General features: G+C 39.5%; 1 protein-coding gene across 6 annotated transcripts in view; it reads left to right on the forward strand.

Moving 5' to 3' along the window:
* SLC12A7 (solute carrier family 12 member 7) overlaps nucleotides 1-25,563 on the forward strand; it is a 117,312-nt gene that overhangs the window by 22,128 nt on the left and 69,621 nt on the right. Inside the window, exon 1 of one of the 6 annotated variants that reach the window (XM_087961126.1) lies at nucleotides 11,422-11,598. The exons of the other annotated variants lie outside the window; for them this stretch is intronic. Coding sequence (XP_087817252.1) covers nucleotides 11,556-11,598 — 43 coding nt within the window. The 5' untranslated portion in view covers nucleotides 11,422-11,555. Of the gene's footprint in view, nucleotides 1-11,421; nucleotides 11,599-25,563 lie in introns of those variants that run through there. 6 annotated transcript variants of the gene reach the window in all.

Genomic DNA, 25,563 nt, shown 5'->3' on the forward strand with positions numbered 1-25,563 from the left:
TAAAATAAAATAAATAAAATAAAAAAAATAAAATAAAATAAAAATAAAATAAAATAAAATAAAATAAAAAAATAAAATAAAATAAAATAAAATAAATAAAATAATAAAATAAAATAAAATAAAATAAAATAATAAAATAAAATAAAATAATAAAATAAAATAATAAAACAAAACAATTTCAGGGTAGACATATATATTACGATACAACAAAAAAATTTTTTACTAAAAGGGGGACGCGGCCCAACGATAGGATATCCGGCCCTCATTATAGGCCGTACACCTAGGCGTGCCAACCGCCTCTTTATTTAATAATGCACTGTACCTGTTGTTTTATCATGGCAGAAGACAATCCCAGAGGACCTTCCTTGAAGGCTAAGTCAGAGACACACCATTTGCGCAAAAGGGGCCAAGGATTCATCCAAAGCTTCTCAAGAAAAAAAGATAAAACGCCTTAGGCGACATAAGGTTTTGGAGAAGGAATTTTATTAACGTTCAAGGGGCTCTCTTTCTGTAACCCCAGTCCTAATTTCCCCATCCCTTCTGCTTCCACATAACCCACCCCTCTGCCAGAACAACTTTCTCCTTCCAGGCGCAGGACCGCTACTGACTTGCGACCAGAGGAACCATCCACGGTCCTTGTTCCAGACAGCATTAGAGAATGGAGGCAGCTGGCCATCCGCCAAGGGATCGCGGAGGGTATCCAACAAATGACCAGACCAGGTCCTCAAGTGTTGGCTCCTGATGTTGAATCAGTTTCTGGCAGATCCCTCCCCAAACCGGAACCTCACCATGGTCAGGTACTTCCCCAAAGGGGAGATCCCCTTGTCAGAAGGGGTGGAGGAAGTGGAAATGGGCCTCGTGCCCTTCAGGGAGGTGGAAGGATCAGATAGGGGGTCCTTACACAATTCTGAATCCCTGTCTGAGACGGAACCGATAGAAGGAGAAATATCAGAGGATAAAGGTTTCCCCCTGTCCAGCCCGCATTCATAGGCATGTTTGAACCCCATTTGTTCAAGTCCTGGCTATCCAAGGCGAACAATATTTCGGACCTGATGTCCCAGTTACCCTCTAATACCTCCCCAGCAGCCTCTGGAGACCCAGAGGATCCTTTTTTCAAGCAGCCGGTCGTAGAGACCGAGGTCATTCCTACTCCACTCTTTTTTTCCGGCTAAGTAGCAAAACAGCCTCGTCAGAGCCCCCTGCCGCTCCCCCAGTCAGGACAAGAGATTTGTTAATCTCGATGCGGATTTCTCTTCCTTGCCACATACCCCAGAGGTGGATGACTCCATAGTAAGTCTAACATCGTCCTCGACTCCAACTGACGCTCTGGAAGCCCTAAAGCCAGAGGACAAACGGGCCCAGACGACGTTACGCCGGGTGCCTCAATACGATGCTTGGGCCATTCGATCAGCCACGGCCGCATCCTTTTCAATCGATCCTCTATTAGATGGCTCTGTCAGTTGCAGCAGTATGTCCCCCCCTCCAACACCAGGGCGCACCAGGACATGGCCACGCTTATGGCCGCAGCGGAATTTGGGGGCAACGCTACCGTCCACTCCTGAAAATTTCCTCCTGGGCTATCTCCTCTCACGTTACAGCCCGGCGGCTGCTTGACTTGATCACTGGCAGGCAGACATTAAGACTAAAGCTGAATTGGCTTCTGCTCCCATCTCAGGAGGCAAAGTATTTGGTCTGGCTCCGGAACCGTTGTTCATGGAGAGCCTAACTAAAGAGAAATTTCTCCCATCCCCCTTTCACAGATAGGAGCCCATAGTGTCCCAACCCTTTCGAAAGGGGATCCCTTCGTAGTTCCTATCAGGCTCCCTTCTTCCCCAGATTTCAGACAACCCCGCTCTTTCGGCCGGCCTTTCAGGACCGGAGCGACACGGGTGTCAGGAACAGGAGGGGGGTCAACTACGGGAGACCATTCCGGGGCGCAGGAAGTAGATCGTCCCGGCGCCCTAGATAAGGCTTCCAGCCACCTATTCCATTGGCGGTCAACTCACATAGTTTGCCGACCAATGGGGATCATCCACTTCTGATCTTTGGGTTAGGGACACGGTTAAACTTGGCCTCTCCCTTGAGTTTCAGCTCCCCCCTCCGGAGCATTTCATGGTTTCCCCTCTTCCAGAGGCCGCGCCAAGCGTGTTCTCATAGAAACCGCTATCAACACCTCACCAAAATCGAAGCCATTCAGCCTGTATTATCCTCGCCCTGAGGAATGGGGTTCTACTCCCACCTTTTTCCTAGTTCCTAAACACCCCGGAAGCTGGAGGCCCACCCTAGATTGAAGAGGCTTAATGTGGGCCATCATAAGTTCAAGATGCTTACACTTCAGTCCATTCGGCAGGGCACTAGGAGGGGAGACTGGCTCACCTCCTTTGACCTTTCAGAAGCATATCTTCACATTCCCATTCATCCCTCATTTTTCAATTTCTGAGACCTGGCTACACCGGTCAACTTTTTCAGTACGTGGCCCTTCCCCTTGGTCTAGCCTCGACCTCGAGGTTCTTTACCAAGGTTCTGGTAGTCCTATCAGCTCACCTCAGAGACTTCCCCATCCACAGTCTCTTTTATCTGGATGATATCCTAATCCTCTCCTACCAAATGCCACGCCGAACGGGACACTAGAACCATCCTCTCGGTTCTTCAGGCCCACGATTTTCTGGTACATTGGAAGTAGAGTCAACTTACCCCTCCCACTCGAATAGCTCACTTAGGGGCAGTGATTGACTCGGTTGAAGGGACGGTCTTCCTTTCCCCCGAAAGATTTCTCAGTACCCAGAAATCGGTCAGGAACAAAGGCGAACGAGAAAGACGCCATTACTGGTCTTATCAAATTACTTGGCAAATTGGTCTCATGCATATCCATTGTTTCCTGGGCCCGGCTCCATTCCAGATCTATACAGTGGTTCCTGCTAACTTATCACCGCTCCGGAAGGAGCAAGTCGAGAGCCATGGCGAAGGTTCCCTCAAGGGTTCTCGCATCGCTTCTTTGGCGGACCAGACCCGCGATCAACAAGGGCATCTCTTCAGGAGCCCCCAGGGGTTACCCTTACGACAGACGCCAGCCTACCCGGATGGGGGGCCCATATCCACTCGCTCTCAGCTCAGGGCACCTGGTCAGCAACCAAGCAAGGTGCAGTATAAACTGGCGGAGACCTCACACAGTATACTCGGCCCTACACACTTTCCTTAAGTATGCAGGCGCCTCGTGCTGGTCCTGACAGACAACATTACGACCAAGGCGCATATCAACCGACAAGGGGGGCAGACATGACATCCGTCTCATGAGGGAGGCCGAGCGTCCCGGTCGCTGGGTGGAGACCAACCTATTGTCCGTTAGGGCAGATCACATTTCGGGGGTCTCAACGTTCGGGCAGACTGGTTGAGCAGGGCCACCTTAGACTAGGCAGGAGGGTGCCTTTCATACCTCCCCGTTCTATAGAATAAGGCAGAGGAGGCCTCAGCGATATAAGGCCACCCCCTAGTGGATCTATTCGCGTCCCCGCTCAACGCTCAGGTACTGAGATTCTTCTCCAGGTACCCCCCAAGGGGCAGAGAATCACAACGCCCTACGTTGGCCCTAGCCCTCCGGGCTCTTATACGCAATTTCCCCACTGCCGCTAATCCCCAAGTGATCCTAAAGCTGGTCCACGAGAGGGCGGAACTCCTCCTGGTTACCCGTACTGGCCCAGGAGACCGTGGTTTTGCAGACCTTCGTAACCTTTCAATGGCCCCTCCCTGGAGGATCCCACCGGGCAGGATCTCGCTATCCCAGGGACCTCCTCAGCATCCAAATCCTCAGTGGCTTCAGTTAGCTGTCTGGAGGCCGAGCAGGACCATCTAAGAAGGGAGGGGATTTTTCAATCAGGTCATTGAGACCATATCGGCAGCGAGACGGTCTCAGCTACCCAGATGTATAACGCTACCTGGATCATTTTCTGTAAATGGTGCCACAAATCACGCATCAATCCGCGCCCCCAGCGGATGCACAAATTTTGGCCTTCTGGCAAGAAGGACTGGACAATGGCCTCTCCCTCAAGACCTTGCGAAGGCAGGTGGCAGACCGATCAACGGTCATTCCTGGTGATCCTATGAACCATTTTCACACCACTCTTGTATCCGGGCATCCAGAGGAGCCACCAATTTGCATCCAGTGATACACAGATATCCAACCGGGGACCTTAACAGGGTTCTCACGGCACTGTCTAAACCGCCTTTCGAACTCCTAAGAGAGGTTTTCACTCAATTCCCTACGTTCAGGAGTGCTTCTCATACCAGTTTCATCTGCACGACGGATATCTGAAATAGCAGCTCTGTCCGTTAGAAAGGATCTGTGTGTTTTTTTCCATGCTGATCGGGTGGTCCTGCGACCAGACCCTTCCTCCTGTCCAAGGTTAACTCAGCCTTTCACAGATCACAGGAATCCATTCCTCCCAACTTTTGCCCCAGGCCTTCTCCAGAGAGGGAAAGGCAGTGGCATTCCATCGATGTCAAACGTGCGTTACGTATTTATATCAATCACACCCGGCCTATCGGGAAGTCGGAAGCATTGTTCCTGTCATTCCAACCAAAGACGCTGGGTTTCAAAGTATCCCCGTCTACTGTAGGCCCTTGGATCAGAGTGACAATCTCCAAGGCCTATCTAACTCAGGCGCTTCCTGCTCCCAGTGGAATAATCGCACTTTCTACAGGGAGTGCGGCTACCTCGGCAGCCTGGGCGACCCAGGCTTTGAAACATGTTATCCACCGAGCGGCCACCTGGGCATCTTCGTCACCCTCTATTCGTCATTGTAATATCAATGTGTTTTTGCTTCAGCAGAAGCATCCCTGGCAGACGAGTCATTCAACAAGTGGCAAGAGAGCCAGAAGGATATTCCAACCCAGACGGAGTCCCTCCCGTAGGACAGGCCATGCTTTGGTATGTCCCACTCTGGATGCTCGCAGCAGCTCTACGGAGAATGGGCGTTGGTACTCACCTGATACGCCCTTTCTCGTCGAGCTGCGTAGAGCATCCAGCCCCACCCTAAATTGTCCGTCTGGTGGGGGGTCCTGTTTCGGCCAATGATTCAATCAGTTAAGTAGTTGTGAGTTGCTACAAGAGTTAGAGGAGATAATAGTGTTTGTCTTCTCGTCTTCGTAAAACTGGGGAACGCTACGGAGATGTCACGTGAAGGAGGAGGAGCGTTCCTCAATTATAGCTCAGCCTGTAAGAGCGGAGACTGGAGCACCTCCCACTCTGGATGCTCTACGCAGCTCTACGAGAAAGGGCGTATCAGCTGAGTACCAACGCCCATTTTGTCATTTTGAAGAAGTAAGCAGACAAAAAGTCAACAGTATAAATAGAAGAAATTGTCAAAATTGGAGTGAAACAAGGTCATGTGTTCTGAATTACATCCTCCAGTTATGAAAGTGTTACTTTTTAGAGAATTAAATCTAAGAACACAGTTTGCCACATGGAATGTTGTTTAACCAGTCACAAACTCTGGACTGGTGATTTGAACCAGGGTTTCCCTTTATTCTGACTAAACCTTCTAGTCTTGCTTGAATGTATTGTGACCTACTGAGCTGAATATAAGAAGACCCAGCAAGTGCTTGTAAATGGCTTGTTTAAACAATGTTTAAATAAAACAGTGAGGGATGGAACTTGCTCATCAGATGCTCGAGAGGCCTGAATAGCTCTCCATATTTGACACAATGGGCCACAAATTATGCAGGACTATTTCAATGAAGGTACAAAACAATGGTTGATATGAATGTAACATTTAATACAAAAATACAAACGGTCATATTTAAGGGGATGCTTTGGGAGTTCATTGTAAGCTTAAGTGTGCTGAACATTGTGTCCTGAATCATGCGCAATAGGAGCTGATATTTTATATAACAGTTTGATGGCTGGAAAAGATGTGACATGTGCAGATTAGGTTTCAGAAAATGATGCTATTTGCAGAAGAAATGTCTAATATTGTAATCTCAGCGATCTCAGTCTAACATTTGTATTTTATTGGTATTGCCTAAATACATGGTGCTTAGATGGCAGATGGAGAAATCAAATCCCAGCTTACATAGCAGTTGTACCATCTGTAATGTCAACTTTTGCTCTCTCACCCCCTCCAAAACTTGTTTCTATATTACATTATTGTAATGTCTGTCTGTCTATCAGCTTGAAATCGGGGCTGAATATCAATCTATCTTTTTAAAAAAATACTCCTCTATGGCAATAGATTTGTAGTGATTGTCATGAATATGCCCTGTGCACAAGGTCTCAGATTCTGGACCAGCATTTCCATATAACAGGGTGGATATTAAGGTGGAAATAAACCTCTCCAGAGACATAAGCCACATATTAAAGGCATTTCCAAATTGCTAATGCTAGGTTGCACAGTTAGAATTCCGAGAGCATATTATGAGTGCTGCTGCAAAATGGTCATCATGCGGATGCTTGCTTATTTCCTAAAGCATATGCAAAGCCAGTTACAAAAAACTCATTTATCAGAAAGTAAAACTAATGGAAATGATCCTTACTGCTTACCTCTGTCTTCTTATAATGCTCTCTATTGACACATAGCTTTGTCTTTTTTCATAGATTGTTAGGCACATTTAGAAGTAAGGCATCATGCCACAATTATATTCTGTCTCTATTTCCTAGGAATACTTGTGGGGTTTTGGAAATAAAGACAGGCTAGGACTTTAATTACAATACGTGAGTATCTCATAAAACATGTCAGGTCAGGTAGAACATGAGTCTAACAAAACAGAAGTCCTGTGAGGGCATTAACATTTTGTCTTATCCCTTCTTTCCTTCTTTCCTTCCTGTAATTTTGTTTTTTCAGTGAGATCCATAAAGTTCCAGCTACTGCTTCTCCCCCTAAATAACTACACTTGGATCTTTGCTGGGGGGAAAAATGGCTAAAGAATAAATTGAAAATGGTAGCAAGAAAAGGATACAATTCTCTATCCTGTAGTTCATGTGCTTAAATTGTAGCCTTTTGAAACTACATTTGTTTTTCTAATTCTTATTGGGGGAAAAACAGGAAAACAAGCTACATAATACATGTTTGTATTTACTGGGTTTTTTGCTTCTCATTTTCAGGAAGCATAGGCTAGAATAAGGTATATTGGGATAGAAAAGCAAATATCCAAACCCTTTTACAGGGAACTTTTTGTATATTTAGTTAAGCGTGTGGTGGTGCATTTGTTCATTTACTGACCTGTTTCTTAATAGGTTTCAAATAAAGTGTGCCTACTTTCTCAAAAACTGGAAAATATTGGTCAGATCTGGCAAGTTTCTTTCAACTGAGTTATTTTTGAATGAGAAGCCCAGTGCCATACGCATATACTAAGGTGTAATTTGTACTGAATTCAAATTAAAATAACATTTGAAGAACAATTTTATGCTTATTATACGTGAAAAACTATTACACTCATTATGAAACAAAGGAAATGCAGAATATGTATTGTATGTGTGAGGAAGAAATATAGGCGTGACATTAGTAAGTGTTGTATTTTTAACTAAGTTGGATTGGCTATAACAGTGATGGCAAACCTTTTCGTCCTTTGTGCCAAAAGTGTGTGCGTACACCAGCACCCATAAGGCAATGCATGTGGGGCCCCCACGCCCCTGCACATGCGTGCACGACCCCCTATGTGCACACCGCGTATCTGCCCATGTGTGTGTGAACCCCCCACATGCAATGTGCATTTCTGCGCATGTGTGTGCATCTGCACATGCCCCACCCCCACACATGCACAGAAGCTACCTGACAATCAGCTACCTGACAAGCACCTGCTCTGGGGCGATGGTTCGTGTGGCAGCGGAGATGGCTCTACATGCCATTTCCAGCATGCATGCCTTAGGTTCGCCATCACAGGCTATAGATTCTAAAAATTGAAGCTCTTTTTTTGGAAGACTCTGGGATCTGGAGAAGCTGATCCACAAATACTATCTCTGTATGAACACTTATTTACCAACATGTATGAATTATTGAAATAAAAATAGAATTGCTAGATGTTGTCTTTTTAGAAAAATTTTCTCAATGGAAATATAGAAGAAACTCAATAGAAGCCTTTTTAAAGATAGTGCTTGAGGGGAAAAAGCCAACCAATGACTAGCTAGAAAAATGCTGTGGATTTATTTGGCTCAGAGACATTTGGTTTCACAAGCATGTCTTATAGAATAGAAATACAAGGATAATTTAAATCATAATTCTTTATTGAGAATTAAGTTTTCCTGTATGTATTTGGAGTCACTTTTAAGTTCCAATGGAATCCTCTGTTTTCAGACAAATATTGGAAATAATGAGTTTCTAGAAGGCATATTTGTTTCACTGTTAATCTTTGCAATCAGCATTGGTTATTCAGTCACATTTGTAGCTAAACATTTAACACACAAATCCCTATATAGTTTAACTAAGGATAGGTTCCTGCAAAAAGCTGAAATTATGTAAAAATGATACCACGTACATGATTATGTAATGACATAAACTTAGCCAATACATATCCGATGAAATTAATAACGGTGCAGTGTTTACATTATGTTTTTACATCATGTTTGTCACTTGTCACCCCTCCTGTGCAGACATCCGTGCAAGTGTTTCAAAACAGTGGACTTAAGGAGACTCCCTAAAATTATTAATATGCAGAAATGTAACATTGATAAAGAGTTGTTGGAACCCTAACCCTTATGAGTGGGACTTTCCAAGAATAACTTGGATATAAAATCACCTTATCAGGATTCTGCTATCTCACCCTAAATGTAATAGTTGGCCTCTCTAGAGGGAGGGAGGGAGGGAGGGAGGGGGAAACGGGCATCACATCAAGACTGCCTTCAAAACAGACAGAAAAATAGCAGCCATCCGAAGAAACCCCAAAGATAAAATTGACCTGGAAAACCAAGGCATATATGAAGTCCCCTGTGCATCATGCCCTGCCACATACATTGGACAGACCAATAGAAGTACCCGCCTGGATGAACACAAAAATGCAGTAAAAAAGCTGGAACACACTTCCTCACTAGTCCAACACATGAAAGCTACAGGTCATAGCATCGACTTCAATGGCACCAAAATCCTAGCCACTGTAGAAAACCCCAGCTACAGAATTATCAGAGAAGCCATAGAGATTGAAAAAAGACCTGAAAGCATGAATAGAATGACTCCACCAGACTGTCAATTATCTGGAAGCCTGCACTCTCAAACAAAAAAATCTCCACACCACAAGCCAGGCAAACACCTGGGCAAAAACAGATCCCCCCCTCATACCTCCAGCTCAAACACACCCCAACCAGGCACCCAGATGAAACCTAGCTTCCTAATAAATGATGGCCGTCCATTTACTCGGAGCCAAGCCGCACTAAAAGCCTCCAATACAGGAAACACAATGTTGCCAGCCAATCAAGACAAAAAAAGCTACAAAACAGAAGATATTAGAAACACCAATCAAGCAGAACACAGCAAACTCCAAGACCAATAAACACAGACCAAGACTCCCAACCAATCAGGATGAAGAAAAAACCATTCTGGCACAGCAGTAGGCTAGCCCCAAATTTAAAACAGAAACGGCTGTGATAGTCTGACTCACAGACGAACACTATACAGAAGCCTGATGATGGCAGATGAGATTCTGCTGAAACGTTGCTACAACTTTAAAAGCACAACTATAATGACGTGGGAAAATACCCGAACAAAGCTGAATACCATACATATAAATACCCACAAAAACTTAAGAAAACATATATAGATATATAGATACAAAAAGTCCTTGCAACACACAGTATTTGCATGCCAATATTTCAAAAGAAAATTTGTAGCTATTGCAGAATTTTCATATTTAGGCCCTTTAATAAACCTGTTAAGTGTATAATCAGACCATTCAGATGTCAGTCTTCAGAACTAGTCTTGCTCTGCTTACCATACTCTCTGTGGAATTATTTATTTAGCATATTGAAAGGTGATTGTATACATGTTTCATATTGGTTCATATGCAACAATATGTGGCCTTTGACGGCTGGTAGCTTTAGATTTTAGTTTTATTCACATCTTAAACTTATACCACTGGCAGTTGAGGTCTCTTGGCAGCTTACAATGTTGTTCCTTATGTTTGTCCCTCATTTTTTCAGAGTTTGCTTGTTTTATGTAGTTAATGCATGATGAGACAAGGTATTTTAATTTTCAATTGGTTTGTTGCAGAATTAGCTGATTTGGGCCAAGAGGAATTATTTACTCAAGATAGCGTAGATGGCTTCCCTGTCTTAAAAAGGTAAAGGTTCCCCTCGTACATACGTGCTAGTCGTTTCCAGCTCTAGCGGGCGATGCTCGTCTCTGTTACAAAGCCGAAGAGCCAGGAACTGAGAAGTGGTCTGTGGTCACCACCTGCAGAACCACTCCTTTATTGGGGATGTCTTGCTAACTGCCTATGCTTTCCATCTGTTGTCTATTCCATTTGCACAACAGCATGTGAAATTGATTGTCAATCAGTGTTGCTACCTAAGTGGACAGTTTGATTTCACAGAAGTGTGATTGACTTGGAGCTACATTGTGTTGTTTAAGTGTTCCCTTTATTTTTTTGAGCAGTGTAAAATCAGACATTGCAATTTCCTACCTGTCAATGAATACTTCAGCTTCAACCATAACAATACAAGAGCAAACAATAGATACAAACTCAAGGTTAATCGCACCAAACTTGATTGCAGGAAATAGACTTCAACAACAGAGTAGTCAGTGGCTGGAATACTCTACCTGACTCTGTGGTTTCTTCCCCAAATCCCAAAAACTTTAACCTTAGACTTTCTACTATTGACCTCACCCCTTTCCTAAGAGGTCTGTAGGGAGCGTGTATAAGCGCACCAACGTGCCTACTGTCCCTGTCCTATTGTTTCTGTTATTTTTCTTATATGTATCCATGTATTCATAACTATGTTTTTACTTATACCTATTATCTTGGAAGCAATTGACAAACCAAATAAAATAAAAAATAAATAAAATAAAATACTCTCTGTTAAGAATATCTCACCTCAACCTGTAAATATTTTATAAAGTATAAAGTATATTTTATAATTCCTCTGTTACTGTTGCAGCAGTTCAAATTAAAAATAATGCAATTACGCTTGAGGATTTAGGAGTAAAATTTAGTGTGTAAGCTACTGGTAGATGAATTGCCCACTGTCTATATAATCTGACATTTCCTGCCTTTATATGCACAAGAATTGCTTGCCTAATGAGCATAGTTTATTTAATGAGACATCTTGTTCATCCTATGTGTAACTGGTAGCATTTGATGATAGAGATGTAGGCTTTATCCTTACTGTTATGTTTTTGGCTTTATCACTGATGAGCATCCTCTCAATTTAATCTGTTGGAGAGAATTGACACTGCACTGCAGCTTGGCTTTGGGTCACATGCATACTTTAAACTGCATGAAGCTCTGATAACTTGCTTCAGAATTAATCCAGCACTATTGAGAGGCAGGATTTGAGGTCTGGTACAAAACGAGAGTGCAACTGTCAGCTTTCTGCTCTTTTGCTTTTTAACCTTTGGAGTGTTACCTTTCTGGTTATGAATGTAAAAGATTATGAAGAAGGAGGTGCCCCAAATTCAGGTGAGTCTTGCTTTTTAAGAGAGAGAGAAGAGAGGGAAGGAGGGGGAGATAGAGAAAGAGAGCGAGGAAGAGAAAGAGAGAGAAAGAAAAAAAGTAAAGTCTTTTCTAATCTACTTGCTCCTTTTTTAGTGAAAAGTTTGCTGAAATCATATACACTTATTCAGAAGGTGCATTTTCTTTATCAAGTTTAATTTGTTATATTGAGTTGGAATTTCATGGCAACATATTGTGAAAGCATGTTCCTAAAATACATAATGTCATAGTCCTCGGTTACTCAAGGCATAATGTGCTTTTTTCAGAATTTTTATACTGTCGGTAAACAAGCCCATATTTACTGATAATTAAATGTGCATTTATAATGTTTTGGATTAAGTAAAATAGATATCTTTGGATTTCATAAATGGAAGCAAGGCACTGTGCTTAGGAGAGTCATAGTTGAATTATATTTGATTGCTTTGATCACTGGTAATAAAAAATTAGTTCAAATGGAGAAAAGCAAAATGTTGTTAAAATCAATTCCAGTTTCTTTTTTCTTTTTGAATGTGCTGCTTTCCTTTCTGACTGACAACCTTCTTCTTTAGATGTTTTGTTGGAGGGCTCCGTAAGCATACAAAATACCATGTGTCTGGGAAGTACTGGATCAGGTTGCAAAAGTTCTGTTATTGTTGTTTCATAAAATTCTATTTTCTAATTAGAGATGTTCATATTTAGTTAATAACTCAAGTACAGATTTTTCATCTCCTGAAACCCAAGAAAATTCCTTAAAGTTTGCAATCTTACATTTTATTCATGTTTTTGATGATATAATTCTTAACTGTTCCATGATGTTAGGCTAAATTTCAGTATTAAGCCTATAGTTCTATTGTGCTGTGGTAAGATATCTCAAGGGAAGCGCAACATGTAACTTGATAGTAGAGTATGTGATTAGTCTGTATGATTCTTTGGTTTTATTTTTGAATAATTATCTAACACCCTGGAAAATCTGGATTGGTTTAACTAGCAGCTTCTGGTTAGCATAGAAACCTAGCATTAACGTAATGTTAATTGAAATTAAAAGTACTCTTTTTTAGTATTGCTTCACATTTGAAAAATAAATACTTTTCATTTCAAATGTATGATGAATTATTAAAATACATTCCTGCCCATTAAAAACAGAAGTCTAAAGAAAGTATTTATGTGCATATTATTTCAGTGTGTATTGAATCTTTAGTTGATTCTCCAGAATATTTTCATCGTAACAATTATATGTTGGAATTATTTTTATATGATTTTTTTATTAGGTTAGTAGTGAATTTTGAAGTTCTGCTTATAAAAAGCAGGGTGTTTGTTGTTTTAGAGCTTCACCCTATATGTCATGATACCTTGGGGTGTTCCACCAAACTCACAGGGGGTGGCACAAAATATTTTAAAATGTCAAGGGAAACACTCCACATCTATCAGATACCACACAAACTGCTTAAGGTAGTTCACACTTTCGGCCTAATGCTCCTTGAAAAAAATTACTGAAGCATCTAAGGATGCCTTCAACCAAGAAAGTTTTGAGAACCTTTGGCCTGATGTATTCTGGAGTTAATGAGCAGGAAAAAAATAAAATTATTGGTTTCTAAAGTATAGTGAAGTGTGTTATCAATATACATCACACTATAAAGTATTCGAGTTAATTAGATTTCAGTGGATGCATTGGTGTTGAATAGTGTATGATCAGAAATAAGGAGAAATAAATCTGTTTATTATTATTATAAAAATAAAATTGACAAACACTTTGAAAAAAGTGCTTTTAATCCATAAAAGTTTCAAAGTGTTTGTTAATTATATTTTTTCTACTATCTTTTGAGACACATGATCACTGCCCATTTATTTGCCAATAATGGATTAGGATGAGAAAGGAATTTGAGGCCACTCTTCATATCCACAGCAAAGCTGCTGCTTCAATAAGATCTCCTAGTTATATTCAGTGCTGCACAATGTAATATTTTATGGAATATCAGAAAAGTTCAATGAAAAAAAATCATTTTTGGAACAAGTAAAGTAAAATTGTTTCGTTAATAAAATATGTCTGATCCTTGCTCTGTTTATGCTGGTTATGCCAAATAAGAAGTGCACCACTGTAGTTGATTATGGGAGGTGTGATTGTTCTCTGAAGAATGTAAGATATTCAGAACTGTTTGAATAGCAACTGTCAGGACAGGCAAGCTAACAACTAATCTGTGGTATTGTTCTTAGAGTGAATCTAGTAGGATAGCTGGCATAACTATCATTCATGTAATAACAGCTACATTTGTAGAAACAGCACAAGTGAGAAAGACAGATATAAACTATTGGTGTTACACTGAGGAAACAACTGGGAAATGGTTTGCTTGAGTAAAAACAATAGCATAAAGATTACAAGCTGAGCAAGAGCTGCCAATTAAAGGCTTCTGGTTTGAAGTCTCTTTGGAGACAGACAGAAATCCGTGATCGTGCGCGGTTTTGGTCTGGGCTTGCCGCTGGAGCGCCCCAAGCCGGCTGGTTTCGGGGCTAAGCCACCCCGTAGAGGTGGTGAAGAGGGGGGAGACTGCCAGTAGGGTTGAGGAGAGCCGCATCTCTCCTCCTCAGCTGGCCATTACTCCCTTTCCCGAAGGCGGTTGCAGCGGTGGTCAGAAATGGCCACCACAAACAAGAACTCGACTGGAAAAAAATGTGCAGGAGGAAGAGAAGAAGTGACAGTTTTGGCTGACCGGGTTAAATTGTAAAAGCAACAACTAAAGTACCCTGGAATTTAAACTTACAAAAAAATAACATTGCTCCCAAAGAAGAGTCGGAAGTAGCGAAGGAAAGTGAAAAGGGAAAGGTTTGGTTTTTTTTTTCTTCTCTCCCCTTCCCTATACTGACAACTAAGAGACTTAAATAAGAAATCGGAAAAATCCGCTTTGACATTAATAGGCAATTAAGCTGAAAATAAAACAAAATGTCAAAGGGATAATAAAGATTTCTGGACACTTAAAAAAATTTTTCATAAGCAGGAAGGGAGAGAAAAAGAATAAGGGCAGGATCTGGAAGAGGGAGGAGACTGCCTGGAATTAAAAAGAATCTACAGTAAAACTTCAATAAGACTTCTAAAAGATACATTATAACTGAAACTTTGTAACTAAACAGTAACCCCAGGAAGAGAAAGTGGAAAAAAAAGAGCAAAAAGAAACAGCATGCGTGTATTTGGATTATCTGGTGATCTTTGGATTCTTGGTTATTACATTTGAATGACTAAAATTAATCGGGTGATTGTTTAAAAATTTATACAATGGCACTACTTCTGGATGAATTGAAAATGGAACTTAAAAAGTGCAAAGAAGATGCACAAGAAGGGAAGGGTTCTTTTGGCTTCGTTTTTCAATTTTTAGAAATGGAGATTTGGAACTATGAGAAACAACAAGAAACGTCTGCAAAACAAGAAGACTGGGACAAAGAAGAAGCCATCTTTAATGAACAAGTAATTTTATGTGGGGAAGAAAAAGGAAAGAGGGGAAAGAGAATGGAGAATTTAAGACTTAAAAAAACAACCAAAGAAAAGAAAAATAATTCAAAAAATAAGTATAATACTGGAAAGCAACAGAAAAGGGGAATACAGAAGAGAGAAATAGAGGTAGAGAGACAAGGGGGTAAAAAGGGGAGAGAGAAGAAGAGAGGGAAGAAGGAAAGGAAAAGAAGTTTCAAAGGATCGGAACAAGATATAGAGAAACAGGACCTATTTAGAGATAATGGGTGAAAATCTAACTGAAAAAGGGATTCTGTAAAGGTACATAAGATTGTATTGTTATATTAGTAATAGAAATAGCTTTAGAAAATTGGAAACTATGATTAAAATGAGGGATAAAATAGTTAGTGTAATTTAGTGAAATGTTTGTTAATAAAATAAGTGAAATAAAATAAATGAGAAAATTGAATTAGGAAGGAACGGGAACATTTTAATTAGTTAATGTTTTATAAAATGTAAGTGAAGAGGGGGGGAATTAATTATGGAAAGCTTATAATTGTTCCCATAGAAGTATGATATTTAATTGAAAAGTAATGTTAAAGAAGTTAAGATTTTAATGAATATTAATATTAATGATAGAATTGAATTGGAATGGAATGTGTTTTAATTATATACATTTATAATTTTTTCTTTTTTTAAGAATATAGTGTGTTTTTTAAGAATGTGCAAAGCAGAATCTGAATGGAAGTTATGTATTATATTGAATGTTATAACTTTAGGGTATATATTGAAGCCTAAATAAGAGTTAAATGGATAAACTTAAAAGATATAAAGGCGTCATACTCCAATCAGTAACTACAGGAGAAATTGTGTTTAATGAGAAAAGATAATTGATATTTGAAACAGGACAGACAAGAGCTACCAATTAAAAATTGATCTTCATAGTTTTGTTCACAAAGTAATTCCAGAAACTAGGTAGAATATTCGATGATGAATTCAATCATTTTTATAAAAATATGGTAGGTCAGTTATTATTCTCATTTTAGACATGGGAAGTTTTACTCGAGACAATACAAAAGTCATATGGTGGCTTCCCTGATAAGTTGATGTGAAAGATTTTAAATGAAATTTCCCAATACCGTTTTGATTTTGGCAAAAACATATTTGGCCAGGTATTTGAATCGGGCAGGTAGGGGGAGGGATCTTATGCCATTTCCCCAGGTATTTCCCCTGCTATTTATTTATTTCCCATCTTTATCATTTTTACAAATAACTCAAAGCAGCAAACTTATCTTCCTCCTATTTTCCCCACAACAACCACCACCTTGTGAGGTGGGTTGGGCTGAGAGAGAGTGACTGGCTGTGAAATACTTGGCTATGAAAATGAGGAAAAAATGTTGATTATATGGTATCTACTATTCTTTTTCATAGCTAATAATACAATAGCTAATAACATTATCAAAATGAATATTTTCTACAGAGAAAAGAGTATTGGGGATTATCCCCCCAGGAATGTTTCCTTCAGCCAAATTAGGAATGTAGTCACAGTCCTTATATCTTGAATAGTGAAATACGTCAACAGCAAACTCTATTTGTTGTTGTTTGGTTCCTAAGTTATGTCCAACTCTTTGCGACCCCATGGACCAAAGCATGCCAGGCTTCCTTCCTCCACTGCTTTTCTCAGAGTTTGCCCAAATTCACATTTATCACATCAATGACATTATCTAACCATCTCTGCCTTCCCCTTTTTCATTTGCCTTGAATCTTTCTCAATATTGGTCTTTCTCGGTGAGTCTTCGCTTCTCATTTGGTAACCAAAGTATTTGAGTTTCAGCTTCAATATCTGTCTTTCCAAAGTTTGCAAGGAAGTTAATATCACAGAACTATTAAGATAGGGTTGATAGATTTCTTAATTTGATTGTCATTATTGTTTTCTTATGCATTTATTTAGTATAAGAAAGGACATTTTGGTAGTTTAGGGTATGCAACATATGTCTAATGCTAATACTAGATCCAATTATTGTTCACTTCTTGTTCAAGTAGAAATTATAAGAATACAAAAATTGCATCAAGGGGGGAACTTATAAATAAACTTCCAGTGAGAATTCATGGTGAACTAGACATCCCTGAAGGAATGATGACAGTATTGCAGCAGAGATCTGTGGTTTCACAATGAATTCTGGCTGAAACAGTCTCTCCAGAAAAGAAGAGATTATTACTCTGGATATCTGCTACTTATGACTAGACTGCAGGAACTGAATTTTTTGTGGTCAGCTCATGAGTTCAGCAGCTGGGAGTCAAGGGATTTCTATCAAGTTCACAGCTGTAATGCAGCCTATATATGGACATAAGGGCCATACAAGCCTCATTTCATAAACACGTTTGGATATAACTAATTTACACCTAAAGAGAGAGCAGCAGGATAAGAAAATTTCACTTGGTGAGCCAACATTCTTTCTGGATTATAAAAGAAAAACATTTTAAAAACTTAAAACAATTTTGGCAAAAAGCTTAACAAGGAGTAGATATAAGAAAATTTAAAACAGATAAAGGGGATAATTATTTTGAAATTTTTTTTTTTTTTGATGCAGGTACTTTTGAACATATTGGAATTAAGATACACAAATGAACAGGACCTTTGTGGGAATATTTTTAGTTTATTATTAAAGAGTACAGATGATCGATTTTACAAAACAAAACATAATGGTAATATGAGCCAGATTGTGATGCTGACTATAACTCTGATTGTAAGATGGAGATGCTGACAGTTTTGCTGACTGTAAAAAAGGGGAAGCTTGCTTTTCTCTTTTCCTTGTTTGAGACACTTTCATTTTTGGATTATTATATCATAATGTTAACTACCAGAAAGCAGCAAAAATAGTAGAGGGGAAAAAAGGATTGCTGGAGCAAACTGCAGAGACGAATTACACAATTTTTTTTCAGAAAATGTCTGAGGAACTGGTTAGTAAGTTAGCTGAATCACTTGATCTCAAATTGACTAAATCAATTGATACTAATTGATAACTTTTGAGAAAAGGGTGGATAAAAAAATTGTAAAGGTAAAAAGGAAATGAAAGAAGAAATTTAAGTCTCAGTGCAAGAAGAAAAGAAATAATAGGGAACCTAAATGTCCGAATTACTGTGATATACTAGGGTTTGTCAAGAGAATGAAAAGAAAATTAAGAGAAGTTCTGGTGCCAATATTGATCAATTGTTTTTTTTTATTTACTGTTATTAGAAAGATTTAAAGTAACAAAAGAGTTCATGGTTTTGGACGTTGTGAGACCGAGTTTGAAACTGAATTGTGTAGTGAATAAGTAATTGCTGAAATGTATAAACTTTTAATAAAGTTTGAAGCAAGAGCAAGTGAAAGAATGTATAAAACTTAAAATTTTGGTTGTAACATGTAGAAAGAACAATGGGAAAAATATGGTCGAAAAAATTAATATTTGTACTATGTTATAATGTTAAAAAGATTTTTTTTATAAATGATGAATTATTGATATATTTTATCAGAGAAATTGTCTAGAATATATAAAAACACTTCAGATTTATGTTATAAATGTGAACACAAGAAGGGACATTTTATCATGTTTGGTGGACATGTAAAACTAGAAAACTTTGGATTCAAATACATACACAGATTCAGAGGATTTTAAAGATCAATATACTATTGAGACCAGAGATGTGTCTTTCATTATTTATTCTAATTCAATGTTTGTAAATGCCATAGTATTAATAAGATTTATAAAACATCATATATATTGCACAGTTGGGTAAGCTTTCATGAAGTTTTAAATACTGTGAATTTTGCACACATTCGTCTTAGTTGTTTTCCATCTTTTTAAGAGGAGGCTTTCAAGCTAGTGAGCGCTTATAACATCAAAAGCTTATGTCATCTAAATGTATTAAAACCATAGTGCCTAACAGGTCTATCTATATACACATCCCAAAGAAAGAAGATATTAGTGAGTGTGCAAGCTGTAATATATTCTTACTTTCACTTCCTAGCAAAATAATGCTTAAGATAATCGAGGATGCATATTAGAAACCTGTGCGGAAAGGGAGATATTAGATATTGAAGCTGGCTTTAGAAGATGCTGAGGAACAGAAGGCACTATGCTGGATAATTGAGAAATTCAAAAAATCAGTGTGTGCTTCTTTGATTACAGAAAGTCCTTTGATTGTCCAGTGCTGTCAGGATATGGATTGTACTTAGAAAACGGGAATGCCACATTTAATTGTCCTCATGTACAACCTATATATTTATATTTGCCATTGCCTCCTTCCTAGGGCTGAGAGGGTGTGATTGGCCCAAGATCACTGAGTTGGCTTCATGCTGAAGGTGTGAGTAAAACTCAGTCTTCCAGTTTTTAGTCTGATGCTTTAACCACTACACCAGACTGGCAAACACATGTCATAATTATACAAATCAAATTATGAAAAATAAATTAAACCTATTGCATCTGGAACCATATCCAATCTTTCACTTTAGCACTCTCTACTGCTAAAGAATTAGTTCTAATTGGTAAGATTTTATTGAATTAAGTCTGTTATATGCACCCACTTTCCAAGATCACATAAGGAGCTGCTAATGTTGTTTTTCCTTGTCAGACCTGGGGAACAACCAATCTGTTAAATTTTATACTTCAGGAAATATCACTGTTCAAGATAATGATGTTTACTTTTACCAAGGCATATATATTCCTTTCAAATTAGCTGGTCTTGCACTGTCTGTGCTAATATCTACAATACTTTTATATGCTTTCTACTAGAAAGAATCTCTCAAAGTGTGCTTTGGTGCCAAGAATAACTATGTAAAAAGTAAATCTGATTAAAATGTATTTCTAATTGGAAACTATTCTTATTTTATAATATTATATGTGGATTTCTGCCTCATCCAAAATGTGGGTTCTCTTATCTATAGAATCAAAGCATCATTTTCATGTCCCCCAGGATGGAAAACATTGAAAATTCACTTCATTTTCAGATCCGAGCTTTCCCTGAGGAGTTAGCTCGGCATATCTCAAAATGTTGGGTAGAACTCAATTCAGCCAGAAAACATAACTGTAGTCATGTAAAAGAAATTTGAGTCTGAGGCAGAAACGTAATTTAGGAAAATGTTGACCCTATCTAGTTATCACAAAGATAAAAGGAAGGAGAAAAGAAGTATATTCAGGCTTGCAAGTATATGTTGCTGTAACTTTACATTCTCCTCCATGCTGCTGCGAGAGCCCAGGATGGGTATGACTCCTCCTGATGACATCATTAAGCTGAGTCCGTCTAGTATAAAAGTAGCAGCCTGTGGGAGAAACCCCCAGCTTTAACTCAGTTTCTTTCGATGACCATAAGCTGGTGTCTCTGAAAGCAGTTTAGTTAGCAAAAGCAAAAGCTATCTTCATCATTGGCATAGCTCCCGGGGAACCGGTGCAGCTGTGCCTTCAGGAGAGTGGGGCTCCACTCTCCTGCAATGCCGAGGATTCGACGTTTCTTCATCCAAGGGAGCAACCCTTGATCCCCACAGTCTTCCCTCAGCGATTTCGGCCACCACAATCGTACAGATTGCATCAGCGATAACAGCACCTCTCAGCTGATCGTTAAAACCACAGTTTTCACTTTATTGCAGGGCTGTTTACAGCCAAAGTGATTAACCCTGCAAAGCCCGTAGCTCTTGCGAACGGCCAATTTGGAGGCTTCTTCAACTGCACATGGTGAGCAGCCATTTTGAAAGCTACTTCTTCTAAAGAAAGTAGCGAGCAGCCATTTTAGGTGGCATCATCCCCCAAAGGCCAGCTTCTACCTTCATAAGCTCCTATTCAGGCTACTGCATAGTTAACACATAATGAGGATCTCTTCCAGCACCTTTGTGTCTGCTTATGCATACTATGGATCAAGACAAGGTCCACACAGAGCCTTCAGGCCTGATCTCTCAAGGCCCCCAAGCTGGCAAAAGAAAGAGAAGGAGGCAACGCTCCCAGTCTTTTCAAAGGGAGGTGGCAGCCAAGATTAGGGCCAAAGCTTTTGGGCCCTAAGAAAACATCCCAGGCTGAATTAAAGGCAGAGAAACAAAGGCATGCAGCCTTAGAAAGGCAGTTCAACAAAACTATTGAACAAATGAGGGGTCAACTACAACAGGCTTCCCAACCAGCCAATCCTCTAGTTGTTCAGCCAGCTACTTCTCGGGAGAGGGAAGATACCTCAGCTCCTCTTAGCCACCTCCAATCCTGGTCCCCAGAGCTACCTGAAATCCAACCAGGACCTCAAGACTTGAGCAGGTCAGGTCCCAACTTCGCCCAGACTCCTTGGGATCTTTCTTCTTCATCTATCCCATCCGTGGCCCAAAGCAGCTCTCGATCAAGACCAGAGGCCACTTTTACTCCAACAGCAGCAGGTCTTCGTCCCCCGGGTCCTCCATCGAGTGGCAGATCTTCTGACATCAACGAAGTAGTCTCCTTAGCCATCAGACAGGGTCTGGCAGAAGGGCTTCAACACATCTTCAGGCCTTCAGACAGACCTCAGCCTTCCTTCCTAGCTTTTCCTCTAGCTCAGATTCCCCAAAGGGGACTACCTCGCCATGTAGAACAAAGGGCCCATCTTACCTATGCGGAAGGAGTGAACCTCACTCAGGGACAGTATGAGGAATCATCTGAGCGCAGCCCCTCCCCTGATTCTGATCTGAAAGAGGGAGAAATCTGGGACCCCAACCTCTTGGAGGAAGAGGAAGATCTGAGGCCTGATCAGCCTCCTTCGGCTTCTGTATTCAAACCCGCTTTATTCAAACCTCTCCTACACAAGGCACTTGTAACAGCCCAGTTGTCAGCAGAGGAAATTTCCCCTGAGCCTCAAGTGGTACAATCAGGGCATGGGGATTCCCTCTTCTCCAAACCCATTGTTCATTCGGAGGTCCTTCCTTCCCCCATCATCTTTCTTGACTTAGTCAAGGAACAATTTGCCTTCCCCACTGCAGGCCCCCGCCCATCGTCCCAAGATAGGTGGTTCTACAACGTGGGTCCTTCCTTAGCTGCGGCTCTGGCAGTTCCCCCAGTAGACGCCCCAGTTATGGCCTCCTTCTCCTCAAGCACTCCAACTGAGCCTGAGGACGTACTAAAGGCAGAGGACAAATGCTCTGAACAAGCACTGAAGCGTAACCATCAAGCCTCAGCTTGGGCCATCATTTTTTACAAGGTCTTCCATCTGCTGGCTACTCCAACTTCAAGGCCGCATACCTCCATCAGACTGTAGGTCACATCAAGACCTCAATAAGATCATTGCAGCAGCAGAGTTCTCGGCGGACGCCACCCTCAATGCCGCCAAGTTCTCTTCCAGGGCCATGGAATTCTTGTCTGCTGGGAAAGCCCCAGCTGATTTTTGATTTTCATTTGAACAATAGATTGTTAGGAATAGTTGAAGTGCACCACCAGGATGCTTGGAAATACTATATATGTAGTGTTTTTTGAGCTACATTAATTCAAGTTTAATAATAACAGCCATTGTTTAAGACTTTGACCAATATTAATTTGAGAACATAATGTGTGATGAAATGTCAGTATTATTGCCCGACTTAGAGAACATTTCAGGTAAATTTCAGCCAAGTGAGTTGAGTAGATGTTGTGGAAAGGGAAGAGTATGACTTAAAGGAAGATGATTCAATTGTGTTATTTGGGGGATGAAGTTTAAATTTCTGGAGTTTCTTCATTTTATTCATTTAATTTTCTGTGCCATTGCTGAAAACTGTAGGCAACTTAGAACTATTATTTCTTTTGTTTAGTATCTCATGGAACCTTCAGGGTCTGATTTTAATTCTGTGTGTAATTCTTTTTATTTTGGTTTATTGTTGCTAAGTAACAATATTTAGTCTTTTTCTATTTTTGCATTTGAGGTAGTGGTAATTTGCTAATTGTTTATTGTCTCTTAACATTTCTTTAGTATCTTTTAGTACTTTATAAATGCAGTATTTTCATGTTTTGTTTCATTAATTATCTAAGAATTGTACAAAAAGTGGGTCACTGCCAGTAATAAAAATACAACTAACAAGACATTACAAATAAGACCAAAATTTAAACAGGTAAACAAGTCAACCAATAAGCGCCAGCATTTAGGGGCATCTTCATTCCACCCCAGGTGACCCTGAAGACTCACATTGTCGTGGCTTTTAGTCATCTGGAGGTATTGAAGAAGGGATCTGTCACCTAGGCCAGTCAGCGCTTCCTCAGCCCTGTAAACAGAACTACGTAATCATTTAAAAATTTAAAACATATGGTATATTAGCTGAATTACAGCAAAGGAGAACTTATAAACTAAATAATTATCTATAGAATATAGTAGTATTCCCCCCCCCCCCTTTTTAAATTGATATGTTGAAGTAACAAAATGGTAGAAATTTTGACACTCAGCTCAGAGATTCTAAAAAAATCTTTAAAATCAATTTTCTTATTATTAAAAACAATGTATTCTGTGTATGTGTTTATTTTAATGCTGAGCACTAAATGTACAATGTTTGTAACTTCTTCGTCCACTTACTGAAATTATATCTTTGCATAATTTTTTTCTTTTTCACTTTCTCTTTTTAAAGAAAAGATCATCATCAATAAAAATGATTAAAAAAACATTCCTCAGCATACTTTACTTCCAGATATGGCAAATGGACAATGGAAATTTTTGGAATCCCAAATCCATACCTGAAACAGTTTTAAATTTGTCTCATTTGTGTGTGTGTGTGTGTGTGTGAATATTTTTATGCTTTCTGACTTAGCTGTTCCGATTTTTTTCTTTTGATTCTTTATATATTTAGTTAGATTAAAGTATCTGAAGTTTTTCCATTAAATCAATCATATTGTAATTTTTTTGTTTATCAAATTTATACCTGCTTCATTTTCCAGACATTTTACATTTTGCAACAGTTAAATGCATAATGAGCATTTGAAGTAACCCTACATCCAAAGTGGGGCTAAGGCAAATAAAATTATAAAATGTATAAATCAACCAAACTAGATATCATCTACCATAGCCCCTTCAGAATACTGAAAATAAATTATATCTAGCTTACTGTTCATATGATTCACAGATAGTCCCTTGTTAGTATAGAAAATTACTTGAATATAAGGAAAATTGATCCTTTCCTTTTCATATAGTTTGCTATGTGATGCATATGCTGGAACAAGAAGATAATCTCAGATTATTGATGTGAGAGAAGCAAGTGCATTAAATAAAATTTTGTTCTTTTAAAAATCACACTGCAAAGCTGGAAATTTTTGCCCTTTCTTCTGATGTTAACATAGTGCTTCCAATTGTGGGGAATCAAATGTAATACTCCAGTAGAAGAGAATATACTGTATAAAGCTCAAGTTTGAACTATGGTGTTCTTGGTGTTTTTTGTGCTCAGTTGTTTGCTTGCAGATGTTTCATTATCCAACTCGGTAACATCAGTGTTAGTTCATGGGGGGGCTGGGTTGCTTCCTGGTTGCACAGTACACAATAGCTTGCCCTGGCAGTTTAGGTATAGGTGTGATTTTCTTCTTGGTAGTTTCTTGATTAGGGCATTATTTTCTGCTTGATTGGTTGATGTCAACCCTTCCTTTTCCTTCCTTTTCTGAATATTGGCTGCTGGAGAGGATGTGTTTTGGTCTTCTTGTTCTTTTCTTAGCTTTTGTATTGTCTGTTTTGAATGCTGTGAAAATATAATTTATTTCTATGTGCCTGTTGATGACTGATTTGTCTGAATTCCAAGCTTCCAGGAATTCTCTAGAATTTTTTGGATTTAGCTTGGTCTAGGTATAAAGACGCGGTGGCTCAGTGGCTTGTCGATCAGAAGGTCGGCAGTTCAGTGGTTCGAATCCCTAGCGCTGTATAACAGAGTGAGCTCCCGTTACTTTATTTATTTATTTATTTATTTATTTATTTATTTGATTTGCCAATTGTTTACAAGATAATAAGTATAAGTGTATACATAGTTGTGAATACATGAAATGGGTACATATAAGAAAAATAAAAGAAGAATAAGAGAAACGATAGGATAGGGACGGTAGGCACGTTGGTGCGCTTATGCACGCCCCTACAGACCTCTTAGGAAAGGGGTGAGGTCAATAGTAGACAGTCTAAGGTTAAAGTTTTTGGGGTTTGGGGAAGAAACTACAGAGTCGGGTAGAGTATTCCAGACATTGACCCCTCTATTGCTGAAGTCGTATTTCCTGCAATCAAGTTTGGTGCGGTTAACTTTGAGTTTGTATCTATTGTGTGCTCTTGTGTTGTTATGGTTGAAGCTGAAGTATTCATTGACAGGTAGGACATTGCAATGTATGATTTTATATACCATGCTTAAATCAGACTGAAGACGGCGTAATTCAAGATTTTCTAGTTCTAGAATTTCAAGTCTGGTGGCATAAGGTATTCTACAATGAGTAGAGGAGTGAAGAACTCTTCTTGTGAAATATTTCTGGACTTTCTCAATTGTGCTAATATCAGATACGTAATGTGGGTTCCAGACTGATGAACTGTATTCGAGTATTGGTCTAGCA

Source organism: Notechis scutatus, chromosome 3, assembly GCF_049901735.1.
Source record: "Notechis scutatus isolate UNSWTSFEM ecotype Mainland chromosome 3, rNotScu1.2, whole genome shotgun sequence".
NCBI classification, from domain to species: Eukaryota; Metazoa; Chordata; class Lepidosauria; order Squamata; family Elapidae; genus Notechis; species Notechis scutatus.